The sequence below is a fragment of the Drosophila nasuta genome, chromosome 3, assembly GCF_023558535.2.
Source record: "Drosophila nasuta strain 15112-1781.00 chromosome 3, ASM2355853v1, whole genome shotgun sequence".
NCBI lineage: Eukaryota > Metazoa > Arthropoda > Insecta > Diptera > Drosophilidae > Drosophila > Drosophila nasuta.
The window spans coordinates 17,790,459-17,809,941 of record NC_083457.1 but is presented as its reverse complement, the minus strand read 5'-3'; the positions used below and the strand labels follow the sequence as shown (position 1 = coordinate 17,809,941).

The 19,483-nt window shown below is 37.3% G+C and overlaps 1 protein-coding gene and 3 non-coding genes across 13 annotated transcripts in view; 3 read left to right on the top strand and 1 right to left on the bottom strand.

The window, feature by feature from the left end:
- Positions 1–19,483, bottom strand: part of LOC132791511 (protein hu-li tai shao) — a 29,682-nt gene that overhangs the window by 9,762 nt on the left and 437 nt on the right. For 2 of the 10 annotated variants that reach the window (XM_060800461.1, XM_060800463.1), the window contains exons 2-11: positions 18,412–18,585; positions 13,015–13,072; positions 4,388–4,514; positions 3,838–4,321; positions 3,062–3,770; positions 2,875–2,998; positions 1,603–1,713; positions 1,245–1,539; positions 1,074–1,172; positions 935–1,006 (exon numbers count right to left, since the gene is read on the bottom strand). In XM_060800461.1, the coding sequence (XP_060656444.1) occupies positions 935–1,006; positions 1,074–1,172; positions 1,245–1,539; positions 1,603–1,713; positions 2,875–2,998; positions 3,062–3,770; positions 3,838–4,321; positions 4,388–4,483 (1,990 nt within the window). In that variant the 5' untranslated portion in view covers positions 4,484–4,514; positions 13,015–13,072; positions 18,412–18,585. Of the gene's footprint in view, positions 1–401; positions 470–934; positions 1,007–1,073; positions 1,173–1,244; positions 1,540–1,602; positions 1,714–2,874; positions 2,999–3,061; positions 3,771–3,837; positions 4,322–4,387; positions 4,515–13,014; positions 13,073–18,411; positions 18,911–18,952; positions 19,039–19,483 lie in introns of those variants that run through there. The other 8 variants (XM_060800468.1, XM_060800467.1, XM_060800462.1 and 5 more) reach the window with 7 other exon arrangements.
- Positions 8,098–8,179, top strand: Trnas-cga (transfer RNA serine (anticodon CGA)). The gene has a single exon. It is a non-coding gene; the product is annotated as a tRNA-Ser (tRNA).
- On the top strand, positions 8,475–8,547 carry Trnav-aac (transfer RNA valine (anticodon AAC)). Its single transcript has one exon. It is a non-coding gene; the product is annotated as a tRNA-Val (tRNA).
- Trnav-aac (transfer RNA valine (anticodon AAC)) lies at positions 9,045–9,117 on the top strand. Its single transcript has one exon. It is a non-coding gene; the product is annotated as a tRNA-Val (tRNA).

Sequence of the window (19,483 nt, the reverse complement as noted above, 5' to 3'; positions counted from 1 at the left end):
AAAAATTGTTCAAAAGAATGAATATAAAAAAGAACCATAACGTTTAAAATTTTGAGTAACAATTTTCCAGATTGCATTAAAAATAAAATTGACATCAATTAACTGTGCTCAATAAACATATAAATACAATGCAGAATTTAATATACATATATAAAGTAAAACTGCAGCTGTAATCGTAAAAAGCAAAACTTGCAAAAGGGACTTAAGAATTTTTTGTTTTTTTTTTTTTAAATTTATTTATATTGTTAACGTTGTTGTAGCTGTGATTGTTGTAGTTGTTGTGGTCGAAATAAAAATCACTTAATACACGCCGTACAACAGGTGATCCCTTAAATAGTAGATAGAATTTGTAATAGCAGATAGACAACAGAAATGTTATCGAAGCGAATTTTTTTTTCTTTTTTTGTATTGATTTTTTACAAGAAGGATGTTGAGACGCTATCAAGTGCTACGAGAACTTTTTTGTTAACTTTCGATTGTAATTGTTATGAAATTATTTGAAGTTTTTATTCGTGTTTGTGTGTTTATGTTGAAGAGGTGGAGTAGAGGCAAAAAATAAATAAAATAAGGAAAATAGCATAAGTAAAATTAAAGGTTAGATTCAAAGTCAGTTGTTCAAATAATACAATATTCTACATTAGATAAATTATTAATAAATGCGTAAAAAAATATACATAGTTTCTACAATAAACTAAAATACATAATAAAAACGAAAAAATAATCAAAAATAAATAACAAATAACGAAATGCATAAAAAAGAAACGAAATAAAATAAGAAAACTTTTAACCAGTTTCCGTTTGACAAATTTGAATATTGTTTTTTGATGTGATATGAAAGACGTAACGCTGTTTTTTGTATATTATAATCATAAATAATCGCAGACATAAAACAAGAGGAAAACATTGATCAATATTGATATAGATCGACACTTACCATCGCTCAGGACCACCTCAGCCTGGCTGGGAATTGGCGCCTGCTGCGTTTGGATTTGTATCACTTGGTGTTCTGCAATTAACATTTATAACGTGTAATTTAATATCGATAGAGAAGAGATACTGTGTTGTGATCTTACCCGTTTCTGGTTCACTCTGTGCGTGTTTTGCATGCGCATGGGCGCCCGCTGCCTGCATCGAGTTAAGCGCCTCCGACTCGGAGAAATCAGTATCAGTATCTGCAATAGGAATATCACAAAAATGACATTAAGTCTATAGCCAAATGGTATATTTTAAGATCCAACACTTACACTCGCCATGAATACTCTTCTTTTTGCGCTCCACAGTGCGTTTGTATTCGTTGAGCTCATCGTCTGTCACATTATCGAATGGATTCTTGGCATAAGGTGCCTTGTAGACTGTTGCATTATGCTGGAAGCCACGCTGAATGATACCCTTGGAGGCAGCACCCATGAGCACCACATGATCGCCGGCCTGCGAGACAGTTGCATCTTTGATGCGATTTGCCTCATCCCAGGTGACGCCTTCCAATATGTGCGATTGTGGTCCTGCCGAGATTTTATCCGCACGTCGATTATCCTTGATCTGTTGACAAAATAATATATTATTAAATATTCAGAGAGGGGAACTTAAAATTCGTTTACTGACTTGTTGTTGAACGCGCTTAAACTCCTTGGTTGTCGTTCCGGCTGGCACAAACTGCAAAGGATCCTCGATCCGCACTGGCGTTGAGTGAGTGGGTGAACCTTCGGCAACCCACTAAAGTTCATGGTTCATGGGTTTTTGTTTGGGTTTCATTTTGGAGCGAAAAGGGTTTACACGCGCATATTTACGGATGCAATTCATAATGAAAGAGAAAGAAATTTGTTTCATTTAGATTTGAATATTTGTTTTGTCGATTTTTTTTTAAATGCAAATAAACGACATGTGTTTTAATACTCTTTTAATTTGTTCAAATTGTGCACAACATGAAATATCATGATGGAATTATTAGAGGGCAAAATATTCCCTAGTATAAGGAACACCACCAGACATATATTTATTTACACAATTGCAAGCAAATGTTAATTATAATTGAATGTTATTTTAATAAATAATATATAACGAGCATAAATGGTTTTGTGCCTTTGGTGATTGAAAAATAAAAATCGATAAATAAAATAATTAGATAGACAAGAGACAAACATGCAAAGAAAAAGAATTAAAAACCAGAATGAATTAATGAGAAAAATAAAAGACATGCGTGCTGGATTGGATTAGTAATCTTGTGTTCATATTGATTCACAACTATCGATTAAATATTTAGTAACAAATGTCTTTCTCTTTCTTTGCATTGTTGTTTTCATTTTTCAGTTTTTGTATGGCAAATAATAAAATTTGGAAACTCCCTAAGAAGGCACAAAATCATTAGCAATCAGCTATGCGACATTTAGTTAAATACGTTTATATTTATTTGATTAATGCACAATTACAATTTATAAAGCATTTCATATTTGTTGTTGTCTTTAATTTAGCATTAGTTTGTTTTTAATATATTTAGTGGCGATTCAGCTGCATTTTGGTTACAAAATTATTGCAGATTCTATTTGTAAACAAAGTTTGTCAACTAGCTCATTTAATTGTTTGTTTTGAGAAAGCAAGTAGAAAATGTGGCATATAGTTTAGAGTGTGAGAATGTCTAATGGTTATTAATAGTAATATATATATATATATCTATAGATGGCTGCTTGGAATGTTGTGCTGCTCTTGATCTTTGTCTGGGCTTGGATAAAAAATTGCTCCTATTAGGATTTAGGATAATCAGATATCGGTTATAGTGTACTCAAATTGTCACTAATTTCCCTGGATTTCCTTGAGGTTAACAACTTTTTGTGTTTGCTGTTGTGTCGTATGCTTATCTTCAAATGTTATGATCTCTACCTTTGTTATTTTCTTGGGATCTGGTGTGCCCGTCTCCAAAACCTCGACCTTCTGGTAAACATTCGGTGAGTTCAACCAGCGACTGCGATCGCCGCCCTTGCGCAGATCACCCTTCTTCCAAATTCTGCAAAATACACAAACATATTAATAACAATTCCATTCAGGTTGATTCTCCTTTTGCACTTACCCTTGTCTGAAGAGCTCCTCCTCCTCAAGCAGATAGCCCAACGAAGACACGGCCGGTGGGAGTTCAACGTCGTTCTTCGGCTTTGGCGGATCCGATTTGATTAATGGATGGCGATAGATGTAGCCTGTGCGATAGCCGGCATTGTCCAGCATACGCATCAATGCCTCAAACTCGGCGCCACCCACACGCCATTTGGGTGGACTGCCAATCTTGGGCGGAGCAGCTTCCTCTTTGCTGGCAGCAGCGGCGGCATCCTCGTCGGTCGTGACAGCAGCAAACTTCTTCTCCAAATCCTCTGGTGGGCGACGCGACTGATCGTAGATCAGTTTGCGCGATTCCTCGGGAATGAGCACCAGATTATCAATGCCAACGGGCAGCAGTTTCAGCTGCGTCTCGCATGCCTGCACAATATGGCAGGCAGCATAGAAAGCCTCCTCGATGGTCTCCCCACAGCATAGAGCACCGTGATTGGCCAGCAACATGACCTTGGAGTTTGGTCCCAGGCTGCGGACCAGACGATTGCGCTCCTCCTCGTCAAACAGACCGGTATAGGCGTGTGTGCTAATCTCACCCAGAACACAGGCATCCTTGGTAAGGGCCAGCAGACCCGACTTCAGCGAGGAGATCGCTACGACGGGACTGCAGCCAATGTAGATGGCGCAACGGATGTCGGGACGTGCGGCATGCACAACCGAGTGCAACACAAAGTCTGTTATTTTTAAACAAATCAAAGTTAGGAGATCCTTTCATATCATTGCAGTACATGTATAGCTTACGGCTTTTGTTCACGCCAAAGTTGGTTGTACCCTGCTCAACAATCTGGCCCTGCATATCGACTTTATTAAGTGCCGACGCGGTGATCTCGTGATACAGCAGTCCATAGGGATTGACCAAAAAGTACTCTTGATCAACCTTGAGACGTGCTGTGATCTGTGCTCCCAGACCCTGCGTCCAGCCATACAGATCGAGCAGACGGAAAGTGGCAGCCAATTTGCATCTGAGTATCTTCTCACCCTTGGCATAACCCATCGACTCCACGCCACGTATATCATTGATAGGTACCATGCAACTGCTGCTTTTAAAGACATTGCCCACTCGGGTTACTGGTACCCCAACAATATCAGACAATTGCTGCAATATGCCACTGGCCCCAGCACCACCATCGCGTGCCGAATCCACAATGCGCTCCAGCTCCTCACGAAATAGTTTCGAACCCATAATGGCCTCAACACGTTTGCGTCGCTCCATTTCACGCATATCCTTTAGTAGAGTAACGAAAGTAAGTTTTATTTGTATAATTTATGAGAGCTCTTGTTTCACTCTTACCTGTTCAATGTCAGCGGGGCGTGCTTTACTGTTCTCATCATCATCACCCGCGGTGGGATCTATGCCGTTCTGTGGCGGTTGCTCTACTTCAGTCATATTTTGCTTTGTTTATATTTTTGTAAAAATGCTAAAAATAAAAATGAACAAAATTATACGATTAGTTCACGTACAAAAGCAATATATTAAATATTACTATCGGGTTGGAATACGAATTTTTGCTTACGAGAAGTTCAGCTGAAAATTCTCAACTGACCTTAAAAACTGCAAACCAACATTTTCGGTCTCGGTTTTCCTAACCAGCTAACAAAAAGGGGGTTGCATATCGAAAGGAGAGTGAAGCGCCTGCATAAAACTGCAGGGAGAGGCGCACTTGAACCACCCATCCAGCCAGTGCCACTTTTATTTGCCGACACAGAGAGCAAGAGAGACAAATTGAGCAAGCCAGAGAGCGGCAGAGGCCAGAGAGCAAGCCACAACATATACGCAGCGCAAGAGCGAAAGGGTCAGATACATATGTATATACATACGTGTATGACGTTTGCGTGCACTGTGAATGGCAAAAGCAACAACAAAAAGCACAACAGCTAAAATTCTGGAGAGTCGGTCAAACTCTTTCCACATCGCTTTCCTTATATGATTTTATTTAATTTACAACCCCAACAAGTCTAATTTTGGACAAAAAAAAAAAATTTGAATAATTCGACAGTTGGAAAGGAAAATCGTTGGAAAAATATTTTTATTTTTTTGGGGTGTGGAGCACGCAGTAGAGCGAGCTAGCTTTGCTGCCACTGTCGTCGCTACCCACGGAAGTGTGAACATAAAACGTGCGGCGCGCCAACATAGAAATGGAAAAACTATTTTAAGATAATTTTTCTTTTATTTTGATATAAATGTGTATTTGACTTTTTACGAAATTAAATTGACGCTAGAAAACAAAATGAAGAAAGTGGCAGCAAAAATAAATACACACACACACACACACACACAAATAGAAAACGCTATGCCGCATCTCAAGCGTAAAGAGCAGCGCTAAAGACGAACGATTGCAGCGACAGCAACAGCAACAACAACGCTGCCGCCACTTAAAACAAATAAACAACTAAAAACAAAAAAAATGCGTAGCTCGTTTAATTTTAGGCGTGGTGGTTGGTTTGAATGGTATTAACCTTCAATTTCGCTTTCGCTGCGTCTTGTTTATTTACGTGAGTGCAGTATGCAGATAGTTGATATACATACATATGCACGAACCTAGATTTCCTTTCGCAAAGCAAATGCGTTTATTTAGATTTCTCAATTTTGCATGTTGCATTATATCCCATATATTTACTCCACCCACGTATAGAAACTTACACTTGCCGGTATGTGAATACACATTTGCATATTGTCTTACCGACTAATTAAAATAAAGATAATGACAATTTAAAGAGGAAGCCCCAATAAAGACAGCAATAAGCAAAACAGCAGTTGTTTTACAGAAAGAAAAAAAAGAAAGTGTGTGCATATCAACGCAGCGGCAACTTTGTACTCAGCTTATTGCATTCTAAAGGCAACATAAGGGAGAAAGAGCAAGAACCTTTGAATATTGTTTTTGTTCGTTTGACAATTGACCAGCAAACAAATGCATGTATGCATATTAAAAGTGCATTTCAACGGTTGTGTTTTTGTTTGGTAGATGGTTCTTTTGCTGCTGTCCGCTAATTATGACGTGAGTGCTGCTTATGGCTGACTGAGCGCGTGCCGTACAATTTGAGTGACAGCTCACAGCAAATGTTAAAACAGAGAGCAAGAACAAGAGAGAGGGAGACAACTACAACTATACGAACACCACAACAACGTTGCCAGGTAATTGAACTTTTTACTGTATGTGCTCACCGAGTGTGTTGAGTGCGTGGGCGATGCGACGAGAAGTTTGGTTGAAATCAAACAGAATAATTTCGAAAATAAACGGTTTTCAAGTGCCTCGGTATGTGTGGGCAGAAAGCAACATACTATACAATAAACTTAACGAGCCATCACTGGCGCGTAGGTGTTGCGTGTCTGCCAGTGTTGCCCTACAAATCATAGTAAGTGTAGGATCACGTTCTAAATGTTGAATGTATGGGTGTAAATGCGTGAGCTTGGCAAAGAAGAAGCTAAGGAGGCGCAACCAAAGCGCATATCTTACTTCTAGTTAATCGATAAATCTGAGCTGTAGAATTTTATGGCAACACTGGTTACCCTAGATGGTTAATTGTGCCAACAAATTGTACGTGTAAGCTCCACGCAATTATTTGCTTATTGCACTGTGCAGTGCATTGAACTTTGGCAATGTCTGGCGGTCTTGCTGCATATCTAATCGGATTTCATTAGCCCGAAAAAAAACAAGCGAAAATGACAACACAACATACACACATCAAATTAACTTATCATGTGATGTGATGTGACGTAATGCAATAGCATTGGAGCTTGCGGTTAAATATAAATAAAGCGTTGACAATTGTCGCTGCTGCATGCCACACACAAATCGCAAGGGAAGCTCCAAGTGGATATGTTTGTAGTTGACCTTTTTGCACGGAAGACAACAATTAAATATAGGCGAGACTTTCTATTATCAGTGCTGCTGACATTATCCAATTACATCACACTTTGCTTGAAAGGCACGCCTATGTGTTGGTCACAAAATATGAACACTAAGGCATTTAAGCCATAACCTTATGATAACGTTTTAAGGCCAATGCATTCACCATTCTGTAATCAAATTATGTGTACGCTTTATGCAGAGATGTTTTGTTAATTATCGCTCACAACACTTGAAGGCAACCAATTAACCCCAGAGCAGACACCCTCTATTTAATTTTCACACATACGCCAGCGTTAATTAAATTTCTCAAGTATTCAATTATCATGACTGAAGAAATCTTACGTAATATCACACGACATCCGGAGGAGAGTATACAAAGAACCTGCAGCAATAAGGTCATCATCGTCATCTTGAACATCATTATCAATGCGCAAATGATTCTCATTCAGTTTTAATCATGCAACAAGTCACTCAGTCAGTGGGACAGCATTCATTGTTGCATAAAGATCGTTCAGTTTACTGGAGCAAATACTACATATACAAACATCTGAACGAACGCTCGACCACCAAAACAAACATGCATTCAAAGTGACGAGGGGAAACACATTGAACACAATGTGCTGACAAATAACAAATAAAATGTAAAAAAAAAGGCAACAAATTCCAAATGACGGCGAGTGCAATAAACCATGCAAGCAGAGCAGAGCATCAAGTGTAAATAATGATAATTTGTAGCTGTCAGTGACTTTTTTCCACTATGAGTAAATGAACAAATATGATATATCGTACATTCATTCATTTGTCTGTCTGTGCCTTGGATTAAGGCTTAATAAATAGTGAGCAAGGCAATAATGAATGAATGAATAGCTAAGGCTAACTTTATTCTTTCTAAAATGTTACAATACAATTTATAGTTTGCAATAGCAAATCTTTTTTTTTATTTAGAGGTATATACATACAAAAAGTTTCTAAAACACTCTTTAATTGAAAGTCTTTAAAGATTAATATTAAATTATTTTAATAGAGTGGCTAAAGAAATAATGTATATATAGAAAGTTACAAAAACCGAGAAACTAAGAACAGACAACAAAGAACATGCAGAATGTTGTTTGAAGACATATGTATGGTTTTAGTCTCATGGCCTCCGCAAGCAGTCGTGGCCGAGTGGTTAAGGCGTCTGACTCGAAATCAGATTCCCTCTGGGAGCGTAGGTTCGAATCCTACCGGCTGCGAACCGAAATTTATTTTTTTTACATTTTTTAAACGCTACTAATTTATTTAATTATAATTTTTATTTTAGTAAAGATAAAAATGATATAAAAACAAAATTAAAACAGATGAATATTAAAATCATTATTCCACCACGCCAATTTACAATAAATTATGAATACATTGGAAGACAGATACATACTTTCTAATAAAGCTTAAAAAAAATATATATATATCTTGTTCAATATTGATTTAATAAAAAATGTATACCATTTTCCCAAAGCAACTGCTTGGTATTGAGTCACTACGCTGTCAGCTGTTTCCGTGGTGTAGCGGTTATCACATCTGCCTAACACGCAGAAGGCCCCCGGTTCGATCCCGGGCGGAAACAGGTTGAAATTTTTTTGGATTTTTATTATTATTATTAATTTTTGGGCTTTTCATTAAAATCTAATGAGGCACTCGTTTGAATACAAAAGTAAAATTTATGATAAACGAATTGGTCGCTCTACAAAATTGAATTTAGCAACATAAAAGAGACAAACTAAACCTTTATAAATCTTCAACTGTGGATGTGTTATTGATTTGGTATAGTTTATGGAACTGAAATACCTTTTTTATACTTATTATTAATTTATTTACAAAATTAACAATAATACAAAATTAATATTAATGCTAATTACGGCAGAAAGCACTAGCAACAAGGCCTTCAGCTTTTTTAATTTAAAATATAGTGTGCGTAATTGTAAAATTGTAGATTTTATTAGTATTAGGACTGGGCCTTTTTATATAGTTATAGGAGAAGCTGATAGAAATTGTGCTTCGTAAGCAACTTGAAGCATCGATGGAAACAAAACTGTTTCGCTTTTAGCAGCGCAATGCACAACTGTTTCCGTGGTGTAGCGGTTATCACATCTGCCTAACACGCAGAAGGCCCCCGGTTCGATCCCGGGCGGAAACAAGTTGAAATTTTTTGTTTTTTGGAATTTCTTTAAAATCGTTTGCACTCAAAAGGAACAAATAAAATGAATTATTTCGACCAATCAAAACATAAATAATCAAGAGGAACCGTCCGACACTTGTATATATTCTATACTATGTCTAGCACTAATAACTTTTATTACCGTAACAATGTAAAATAATAAGTTTTTTTTTTCGTCGTGGTTGACCTATTTGTATAATTTCTCATATACTTTTTTTGTTAATACAGCTTTCCATTCAAAATTGATTGTCATTTTATTACTGCTTGGTTGTCGTGTTTGGAATTTCTGAATAAGGCAATGATGCTATACAGGTGTCTCGTGTTTTTTTTTTACTTATACTCTCTCTGTCCGTTCTGCTACTCGCCTCATATCTTGCTAATTTTGTTTGTTTTGCTAAGCAGCTGCCTGAATACATTTCCATAGTCGCGTGTAAGTCGCGTGGCTTGAATTACAATGCAAAATCTCACATAAATCTTCGCCTCAAGAAGTTGGCGCCATTGCATGACGACGAAGATTACCCGATCTCTGCTAAATGAAATGAAATTAAGTGATGAATATGTATGTGTATGTAATTCACATATGAGATCATAACAAGCAAGCGAAGAAAGATAAGACTAGTAGTTGGCGTGTTGTGTCTGGCAAACTACAAACAATTCTGTTTACACATATTGTTTGTTTCCATGTTTTTAGTTAGTTTGTTTCTTTGGTGCTCGCTCTAAGCCCCAAATGATTTTTCAATGAGCTGTCAAGAGATTTGCCAACTACAAATGTTGACTCACTGGGACAGCAGCCAAAATATATGCAATCTATACTACATATAGAGGGCGGTGGCAGTGTCTAGGTCTGCACACTTTTCAATTTAATTGTTTATGTGTGAATTCCAAAATAAATACAATAAAAATAAAGTGTTGAAGTTAAAAAATTAATTCAGAATTCAAATCAAATTTAGTTTGTCTGTAATATCCGCTTTGAAAGTTAACTCACTTAAAATTGTCCGTCACAAAAGGAAATTGAAGGAGATCTAAATATAGATTTATCTATGTATATATCATTAATGTGTTGCTTTATTTTAATGGCAGGGAAAAAATTGTTGAAATGAAATTTAATCAATTGCAGTTTTAAATATAGAAATTAAATAAAATTTTCTAAATTATTTGTATTTTAATAAGTATGAACAAAATGATTCATCGAAATTTCTTTATCTATAATGTGTAGCAGATGTTCACTTATGTCTTCAAAGGCGTTTCCCTCATCGTAATCAATATACACTTCGTATTTGATATAGATATGTCTGTTCTTCATCAAAATGACAAGTTGTATGAAATCTTTACTTTTCAATAATTCAATCTTCAGTTGTGAATATTGTACTATGTGCTTATCTTTCATATCTTTCATATTTTTCTCATTTTGTTATGTAACTATAATTTTTTGTTTAAGCTAATTATCCAGACATGCTTCCTGCTAAAGTACTTTGAAAACGGAAGTCAGTCAATAGCAATGGGACTTTATGTCTATACAAAAACCCATTAAAGTTTCATTTAGCCGGTATCTAATTACAGTTGTTAAGGACATGTGCAAGTGTGTATACTTTATCTGGAATTTACTAACACGCTTGCCGGTTCTGGCCATTGATCATCTGAGCCTCAAAGTAACAGTAAACACGCATCGAGCGCAAAACTTCCCATTGACACATCGTGTGGTTGTGTTGCCAGGCAGGAGCTGAAGTTCAACGACACGGGCCAAGCCCACGAAGACAAGTGAATGGTTGGTTGGTTTGTTGGGTGGGTGGGTAAACACAAGCAACCCCCAAGCCCAATGTCAATTCTCTTTTGCCAACCCAACACCCCACGCAATGAAGCGCGCTTCCTTGTGGCAAGGGGACAAATACCTGCCCACCCAAATGCCGCCTCCTACATTTATGGAGCCTTCTCCATATTTGCCTTTGCCGGCATTTAGCTTGCTCTGCGGCTGCCATTATGAAATTTGTTGCCGGCGCCAGCCGCCGAATCATAGAATTGTGGCGCCAGTTTTTTCAGTGACTGGCAGGGAAGTTTCTCCTAGCACGCGACTCGTAAAAATATCCTTAGAGTGGGATGGAGGAGACGGGGAGGGTGGGTGTGTTTTGACTTAATGACAGGAAGTGACGTCATCGTCGCTCTGCTCTCGGGGGTGAAATTTTTATTTGCCGGTTTAAGTGCGACATCGAGCGACGCTCGGGGTTCTAGGCCAAGCGTTGTAATGACGAATGATGTCATACTCGACAACTACTGAATATGATTGCCAAGAGGTCGTTGACAGGGTCACAGGCTGCGACTAGTGAGGGTTTAAAAAAAAACCAATCCAATGTTGAGGACACAGTTGAAAAATATTACAATCAACTGTAGTTGGACGTGTAACAGCTTTTACGCATTAAAATCAACCATGCAGTACAATTTATAAATAAAAGCTGGACATATCAAACGGCATCTTATGTGTTTAATTGCCAAAAGACAGTAAAGCCCAAAAACTGTTTTTATGGCCAACAAGAAGAAAAGCCACAACAGAGCTGTCTATGTGATAATAAAATCCAAAAGAGCCAAAAGCAAAGAGTAAGAGTTTGCCCAGTAGTTCATTGACCCATTTAGTTGTGTTTGGTTCCTATGGAGTGGAGCCACAAAGCGAGCCAAATTTCGGAGAGTAATGAATAACTTTATTATGGTCCCGCTTTGCTTTTTCATCAACGTTTAAAGACCCTATTTCCATGACAATTCGCCGCTAATTGTTTGATTTTGATCAAGAATATAAATGCACTTGTCAACAATTTGGTTAAGATGGTTACATTTCTTCGTTTTATATATAAATCAACAATCTTGTGTCTTAAGTGGCCGCAATTTAAATCGAGACAACATTACGAAATAAGAGAATATTCTCTTTACGACAGAAAAAAGTCGTCGAGAACAAAGGTCAAGCTTAATTGAATTAGAGGTGAAGTTATTCCAGCGATTTCCATACGAAAGTACATCAGTCGTGTGTATCTTATATGTGAGTGTTTTTTTTAAAGAGAACTTAAGTCATTAATGAAAGTGAAATGATGGTACTACAAACAATAGTAAGAAGACGACAACCGGAATCTGTCTTGCTTGCATTCATTATAAATGTTTGTAAATATTTATATAAGCATTTGCAAAACCACCTATCATAAATAACAATAATAATACCAACACTGGCGAAAACTTGTTTTCGCTGAGTGACATCATTTGTCGACTGTCTAACTTGGCTGATTATGTTTTATGAGGAGTGTGTGTGGGGAGAAGAGAGTAGTAGAAGGAAAATCAAGTCATCATTTTCAGTTCCACCGCCAAACAAATTACAGATGACACATATCACTTAATTTTGGCAAACAAAACTTAATTATAGCAATTATGGCGTAAGTCCGCAGCGCAGCCTAACCAAACATGAATACAGAGTGAGAACCAGAGAGAGAGAGAGAGAGAGAGAGAGAGAGAGAGAAAAACAGAGAGAGCAACTTAAGGTGTGGTTGCTCTCGCTATCTCTCTCAACATGTGACGCAAGAGAACTGTCAACAAAAACGATAAGTCGGTCAGCTGGCAGAACGAAATAGAAGCGAGCGAGAGAGACACGAATCGTGTGTGCAAAAGAGAATAAATTGAATATTGGGAGAACGTGCGGCGTTAACACATCGCCATTTATTCACTATCATTGCACATTTTGAAAGACAAACATTTACCCAGAGTGAGAGAGCAAGAGATAAAACAAGTCAAGTTCTGTTTGCTTCTTGACATGTTTGTTTACCATCCACTTGCCTCCTACCTTCCACTCTACTGACTTATCGTTATCGATTCATGAGTGGTCTACTGCTACGTTAAAAAACTCACCTTAAAAATGAAATTGTTTCACGTTTAATACTCTTTTTTATCTTGTGAATTTTCTAGTCTGCAAATATAAAGAGAAAACATAAGAACATAAGTAAAAGAGAAAATCGAATTGTATGCAGATCAGCATATTAACGACCTCCGTGTCCGCAAAAATGCAACAGTTACAAACACAAATATACACACACTTGTTATTCTACATTTTCCGACTTAAAAAAATCTATGCAAAAAAATAAAACTGAGGAAATTATTGATGCCGCCCCCCACAACAGTGTTGTTGCTTGGCTGCTGCTGCGTCGTCGGCATCGGCGTTGAATGATGTCATGAAAATATTTTTAGTTAGCGCGCGTTCAAATATTTTCGTATTACTGTTCGTTTTATGTGTACTCTGTACACTACACATAATGGGCAGCGAGAGGGCGCGCTGGGTAAATACAAATAATTGGAATACTCGACGGTTTTGAAGCTCTCTTTAGCAGGTGATTTTTAAATAAATTCATATGTAATTTCATATTACACTATCTACAACATTTACATATTAATTACAAAATATGATGAGCTGCTAATGCATGACTAGACTTGCCTTAGTCAATTAAAACGCCAACCACTCAACTTACCAAAACACCAACGATATTTTTCGATAGCATGATCAATTAGCGTGACCACACTTCCCAAACAACAAATTACAAATGAAATTCCTCATGCCAACATTAAATTGCGAATTTTGTATAATAATGCGTGCAATGATGCCTACCTGCAATGCTTTGCTACTGGTGTTAATTTGCTATTTAATTTCGAGAGACTCTCAGCAAAATTATGTTTGCGGTCAAACATGCAATCCATTACTCACACACATGCACTTTTGTACACATGTGTGTATGTATATAGATAATTCACAAAGCAACGTCAAAAAGTCTCGCCCCGACGACGAGATGAATGACGAGGAGGAGTTGTGTTGGTCGGTTTGTTTGGCTTTACTTTTGGTTTTTAGTTATGACTTTTTGAGTCTTGGGCTTGCCAATACGTAGAAGGAAGATATAAAAGTTGTTATGTAATCGTATCGAGGCAAGTCGAGTCGAGTCGCGGCTTTCGTGTGCCTCACATTTTTGCATTATGAATTCATTTATGCAGCAACACGTTGTTTGCTTGCCTCTGCCTATTGTTACGTGTCCATGTGTTTGTGTGCTTTTATTATGCCGTTTGTGGCTTCATTGTTGCATTGTTATTGGCAAAGAGCAGCAAGCAGAGCTTTATAATAATCATATTTTTTCATTGACATTTGCGAGTTTAAGTGGGTTATAAGCTTACCACACTCTAAGGCTACTAAAATGTTAAAAATACTATGATTTAAACACATAAAATCGCTTTCCCAATTTAACAGCACTGTCAGCTGTTCGTGATTCTGGCTGCGAAATTGCATTTAATGCTACGCTATTCACTTTTAAATAACATTAATTAGAAACAAATTGTTGCAATTTACAGACATTTTTCCCACGCCCACACAAACAAAACCCATGAAACGAAATTAACCTAAAAATCCCATTTGAAATGTGGATCATCAACGAGAGAGAGAGAGAACGGGAACGGGCACAAAAGGAAGATAATAACGGGTCTTCAAGTCGTCGTCGTCATCCCAATGCAATTGGTGCGTTCAAAACGAATGACGAAAAACAAGAACAACAATAACACAGCTGTGTCGTGTTTCTCAGCTTCAGTTATTTTATTGCTGTTGTTGTTGTCGACACAGACATTTTTGTGCTCCTTACTCTCTTTCTATCTCTATCAAACTCTGCTGTTCTCTTGCACTTCACACACAACACATTTGGTATAATTAACAGCATTGTCGTCGTGCCTGAGCTTTTGCAGTCACTGCCTCTGATGTCTCCGTCTCTATCTGTCGTCTGTCCCTTTCGCTGACATTGTGGGGAGTTTACTGCTTTTTGCTTTGCTCTTCTCTGGTCTATGGTCTTCCTGATTTTTCTTATAAGATTTATGTTGTGTTGCAGCAGCACAGTTTGCTGATGTTATTGTTGTTGATGTAGCCTGCCTGTCTGATGCAACTGTACATTTGTCTGTTGTCTCTGGAGTTGTGATTGTTGTTGTTTTATTGATGAGCTGCAGTTGTTTAGCCAGCAGCAAGAAGCAAGAAACGGCAGCAGCACCAACATCTCTTTTTTAATCTTACTTATGCATGAACGTGTGTGTGTGTGTGTGTATTTGTACATGTCTCTGTTTGAAGCTTGGCACGTACGCCTCTTTATTTATGCATTTGTCTACCACTCTTGTCTCAATGTGTGTTTGTGTTTGTATTTGTGCCTGGCTGAAGCGGCTTTTCAATTGCCCCAAAGCAAAAGACGAGTTTACTTTTCTCTCTCGTGATGCAGTTCTTTCCCTCCAGTTTATTTTCCACGCTTTGCTATTTAGACAAATTGTGTTCGGTGTTAGAGCAGGCAGCAACAGCGTTGCCAGACCGTGGCATTAACGTCGAATAAGAAGCTGCCATTAATCAAAACGAAAGTCACAATTATATGCACTTAATCTCGAAAAAGTAACGAGAAAAAAAATTGTAAATCAATTAATCAACGACTGACAACACGGCAGAACCAAACTGACGTCAGTCAATGGGAAATTAGATAAGCAGCAGCACGCATGAGTAAACAAATTTCAATTAAAATACATTAGCTAGCAGCAACAGCAGCAGCAGCTTCTCCAATAATTCTCTATTCAAATATGTGATGTGTGAGAAAACAACACCCTGAAAGAATTGGAAAGTTAGGGAAATTTCTCTGTTGCAACATCAATCAGTCTTGACTTTGATTACTTCTTATCAAGTGAGTCATGTATTGAGTTATACCCGTTTTTTTGTTTATACAAAAACCTTTGTATTTATATTTGTATTTGTACTTCCGTCACAAGCAAAGACAAACCAACAATAAGAAAAACAACAACACAAAATCAGAACCCAAACTAATTTTTCACATTCAAACATTTGTTGTCGCTCGTCGCTTTTTCTAGGCTGCCTCACAATTGTTTACAGTTTTAACTATGCACTTCCTCCCACAACCACACACACACTCTCACATTCATAGTTTGCCTTCCGTCTCATTCATTCGTTCAACAAATTTTGATTTGTCACTTGAAATAGCAATAGTAGCAGAATATGTGACAATGGACTCGTAGTTTCCAATTCGTTTGTTCTCTCCATAGTGCCATTCTCACCCATGGGCGCCAGTATTTTTTTTTTTTTTGTCGTTGTTTCGACCTGTTGAAGTTTCTCGGTCGGTCAAAATACAAAGCCCCTTTCATCCATACTATTTTTCAAAAGCTCGCAAGTGCAGTAGCACTTTAATTTAGCAAATACACAAAAAATTGTGCAAATCAAAGTATGTTTTAAAGGGGGAGGGAATATATCTCACAGAAACATAAACACAAACACACAGTTATGTAGTAAAACACAAAAAAGAGTAGTCAACTGCGACATACCCAAATTTTTTTTTATTTTATTTAAATTAAAAAAAATTTGAAGTTCAATATTAATATTAATATTAATTTACTCCACAATTATGATTCAGTTTCACCTAAATATTGATCTATTATATTAAATATTTGTGGGAGCTTCAGTTTCAGTTTCAAGTTTGCTTGCATATAGTTTACGTTAACTTTTTGTAATAATAATTGTATTTAAATCTTAGGGAATCATTTAGAATTTAGATTTGATTACGAGGTGTTTCCTGCGTCTTAAGAATTTTAAGCTCTTTTGAGTCGTACCATTTAATTTACTAACTTAAAATACCTCTCAATCCTATGGTTAAGGGGTATAAGAGGCAGAATTCAGATAAATTATAAAACTCATCAAGTCTGCATGTGTGTGTGTGTGAGAGAGTAGGAAGCGCAAATTCGAATTAGCAACAAAAGGCAACGAATTTCAATAGAAAATGCGCACAACGATGACGTCATTTTGTTGGAATAATACCTGACTTTTTTCTTTTTATCATGCTATTGAGCCACTCGCTTGCTTGCTTGATTAGTTGTTATGCCAATATGATATGCGCCTAACCACAAAGTTTCACAGTAACGCACGATTGCGCTCTTTATTAGTTCAACAGTAGATTTTCTTATCAGGCTGTAACTTTTTCAATTGCATTTTTCGAAATCTCTCTCTCTTAACTACGCTCTCTTCCTCTCTTACTCTTTCTCAAGCTCGGCATGTGCTTGCTAATTGATGGCAATAAAAATATGGCTGCCACAAATAGAAAATGAGGTTAACTACTGCCGAAAGAGCATACAAGTACACGCACTCACAGTTATTCACACACATTACAAAGGTATTCGTTTCGCATCCAACTAGAGAACAGAGTACAAGGCAAGTTCCGATTAGATTGTGGAAACAGCATAGACAACTGATCAGACATGCCGGGTACATGCCATTTGCAAATCATTTTGTATGGCAACACTGGTCAAATAAAGTTGTTTTTGTTTTATTTGTTTGTATACCGATGAATTCGATAATCGAATTTCGAGTATAGTTTCCACCGCAGACAACATGGCACAGTAATACTCCAAGTAAAACTTAAAGTGGCACACACATCGATGCTGTCATTTGCAAATAAACAAGTTTCTGATATTTACAAATCTGTTTATCACTTTTTGGCTCAGCAACAATAACAACGAAGTAACGAGGTTTTTCGACAAATCGAATGCAAATGGCAAAGCTGTAAAACGAGCAAAAACCTAGAAAGAAACTCCGAAAAGTGTGTCACAGTCGAGACGCGAAGCTTGTAAGCAGATGCGCCGGTTAAACAACAACAAAAACAACTGCAAACCATTTATCAGCACAAAAAAATGCATTAGACACGCGTCGAAAAAAACTACTAATAAAGGCGGCATTTATAATCAGAAACCTGTATGACAACACATCGTTTGTTATAATAGAGACGTGAAAAGAAAGCTCAATGTGCATATTGTATGTACAAATGTACAAAAATGTACATCTGAATGTATGCAAGTAAATCGGCTAACAAGCTCTCCCACCCACAAAATGTAAATGCGAGAAAAGAGAGATGTTCTTAATATGACTAGGCAAAGAAAATACACAATTCTGCCCTGTACTCTGACCGAATATAAACGCAAAGCGTAGCACAAAAAAACACACTCCTCCGGAATGTGCTTGACCAATCCCAAAAACAACAAAAAATTTATTTCTTTTCTGGTGTGAGTTAAAAGATGGCGTCACCGGTCAAATGCCAGCCACGCATAACAGTAAAAGCGCGATGTCTACATAAATGTGTTCTTAACAAAATACAAAACTAATAATACTGTAAATATACTATGCGGGAAACATTGAAATCAAAATTCTAAGAAGTTTTAGATGGGCTCGTCAGTCGTCTTCGTCGTACTCACCGTTTTTAGTTGCTGTTTTTTGACGTAGTCCTCTCGTTGTTGCTTTTCGCTTTTCGTTATTATTGCGTGCTGCTGCTGCTTGTTGCTGTTGTTGGGACGTCGTTTACACAAACACAGACATATAAATTCGACTAATACACAGGCACTAACACGCGTTCGGTTTTCGGCATACAACTGTATGTAGAAAATATATAAATGGGGAATGAATTTTTATTATAATTTTGTATTCTGCAATGTGTTGGTTGGTTGCTTTGTGTAGCGCACAGAATTTATTTGATTTCAATGTCGCCTGCAATTTCGGCAAGTGGCACACGGGGCTCGACTCGCGGGCTCGATTCGCTTTCTAATGGCGTTGTTTTCATTAATATGGCGGGGTCTTTTTAACGGCACTTGCACAGTTCACTAGCTATTTATTTATTTTCGTTTGCGATAAAAACGATTTGCACAAATAATCTTTAATTCAAATAAATTTGTGTACTTAATATTTATATATCATTAAATTCAATTAAAATACATGTATGTAATTAAATCAGTAACGCACACGTCTGTCGTTCACAAGCGCACGTTAACAACAGAATAAGATGAGCAAATGAGCGCTATACGCTCCGACTGGAAAGCAATCGCATGAGCTAGTGTTGGTAAACGATAAGTGGGCGTAGTGAGTTATTAACGTCAGTGGACGCATACTCAAAATGGGAATATTTTATATAGACACACATATAAATTTATTCATATCCGCATGAATAAAATATATATTTATTAATAATATTCAATTGGACAAAATGCACAATAATAATAAATCTTTTAGTAGAATTAAGCAAGAGTGACTGCAGCACTTTTAGGTTTTGTGCATGAGTGAGAGCGAGACAACTATACGATTGCCACCGCTCTCTGGAAAATGACCGCAAAGCGGCCTGGAAATCATCATCCTGCAACGCCCAAGTAAAAAAGGGAATATATGGATCTATGTTTGTGTGTGTGTGAATGTTGGTAGCAGCGAATGTGGGGAGCAAAGCAAGCGTGAAAAAAACAGCGCCGCTCACGTACAAGTAAAGAGAAGGAAATGCTAAGT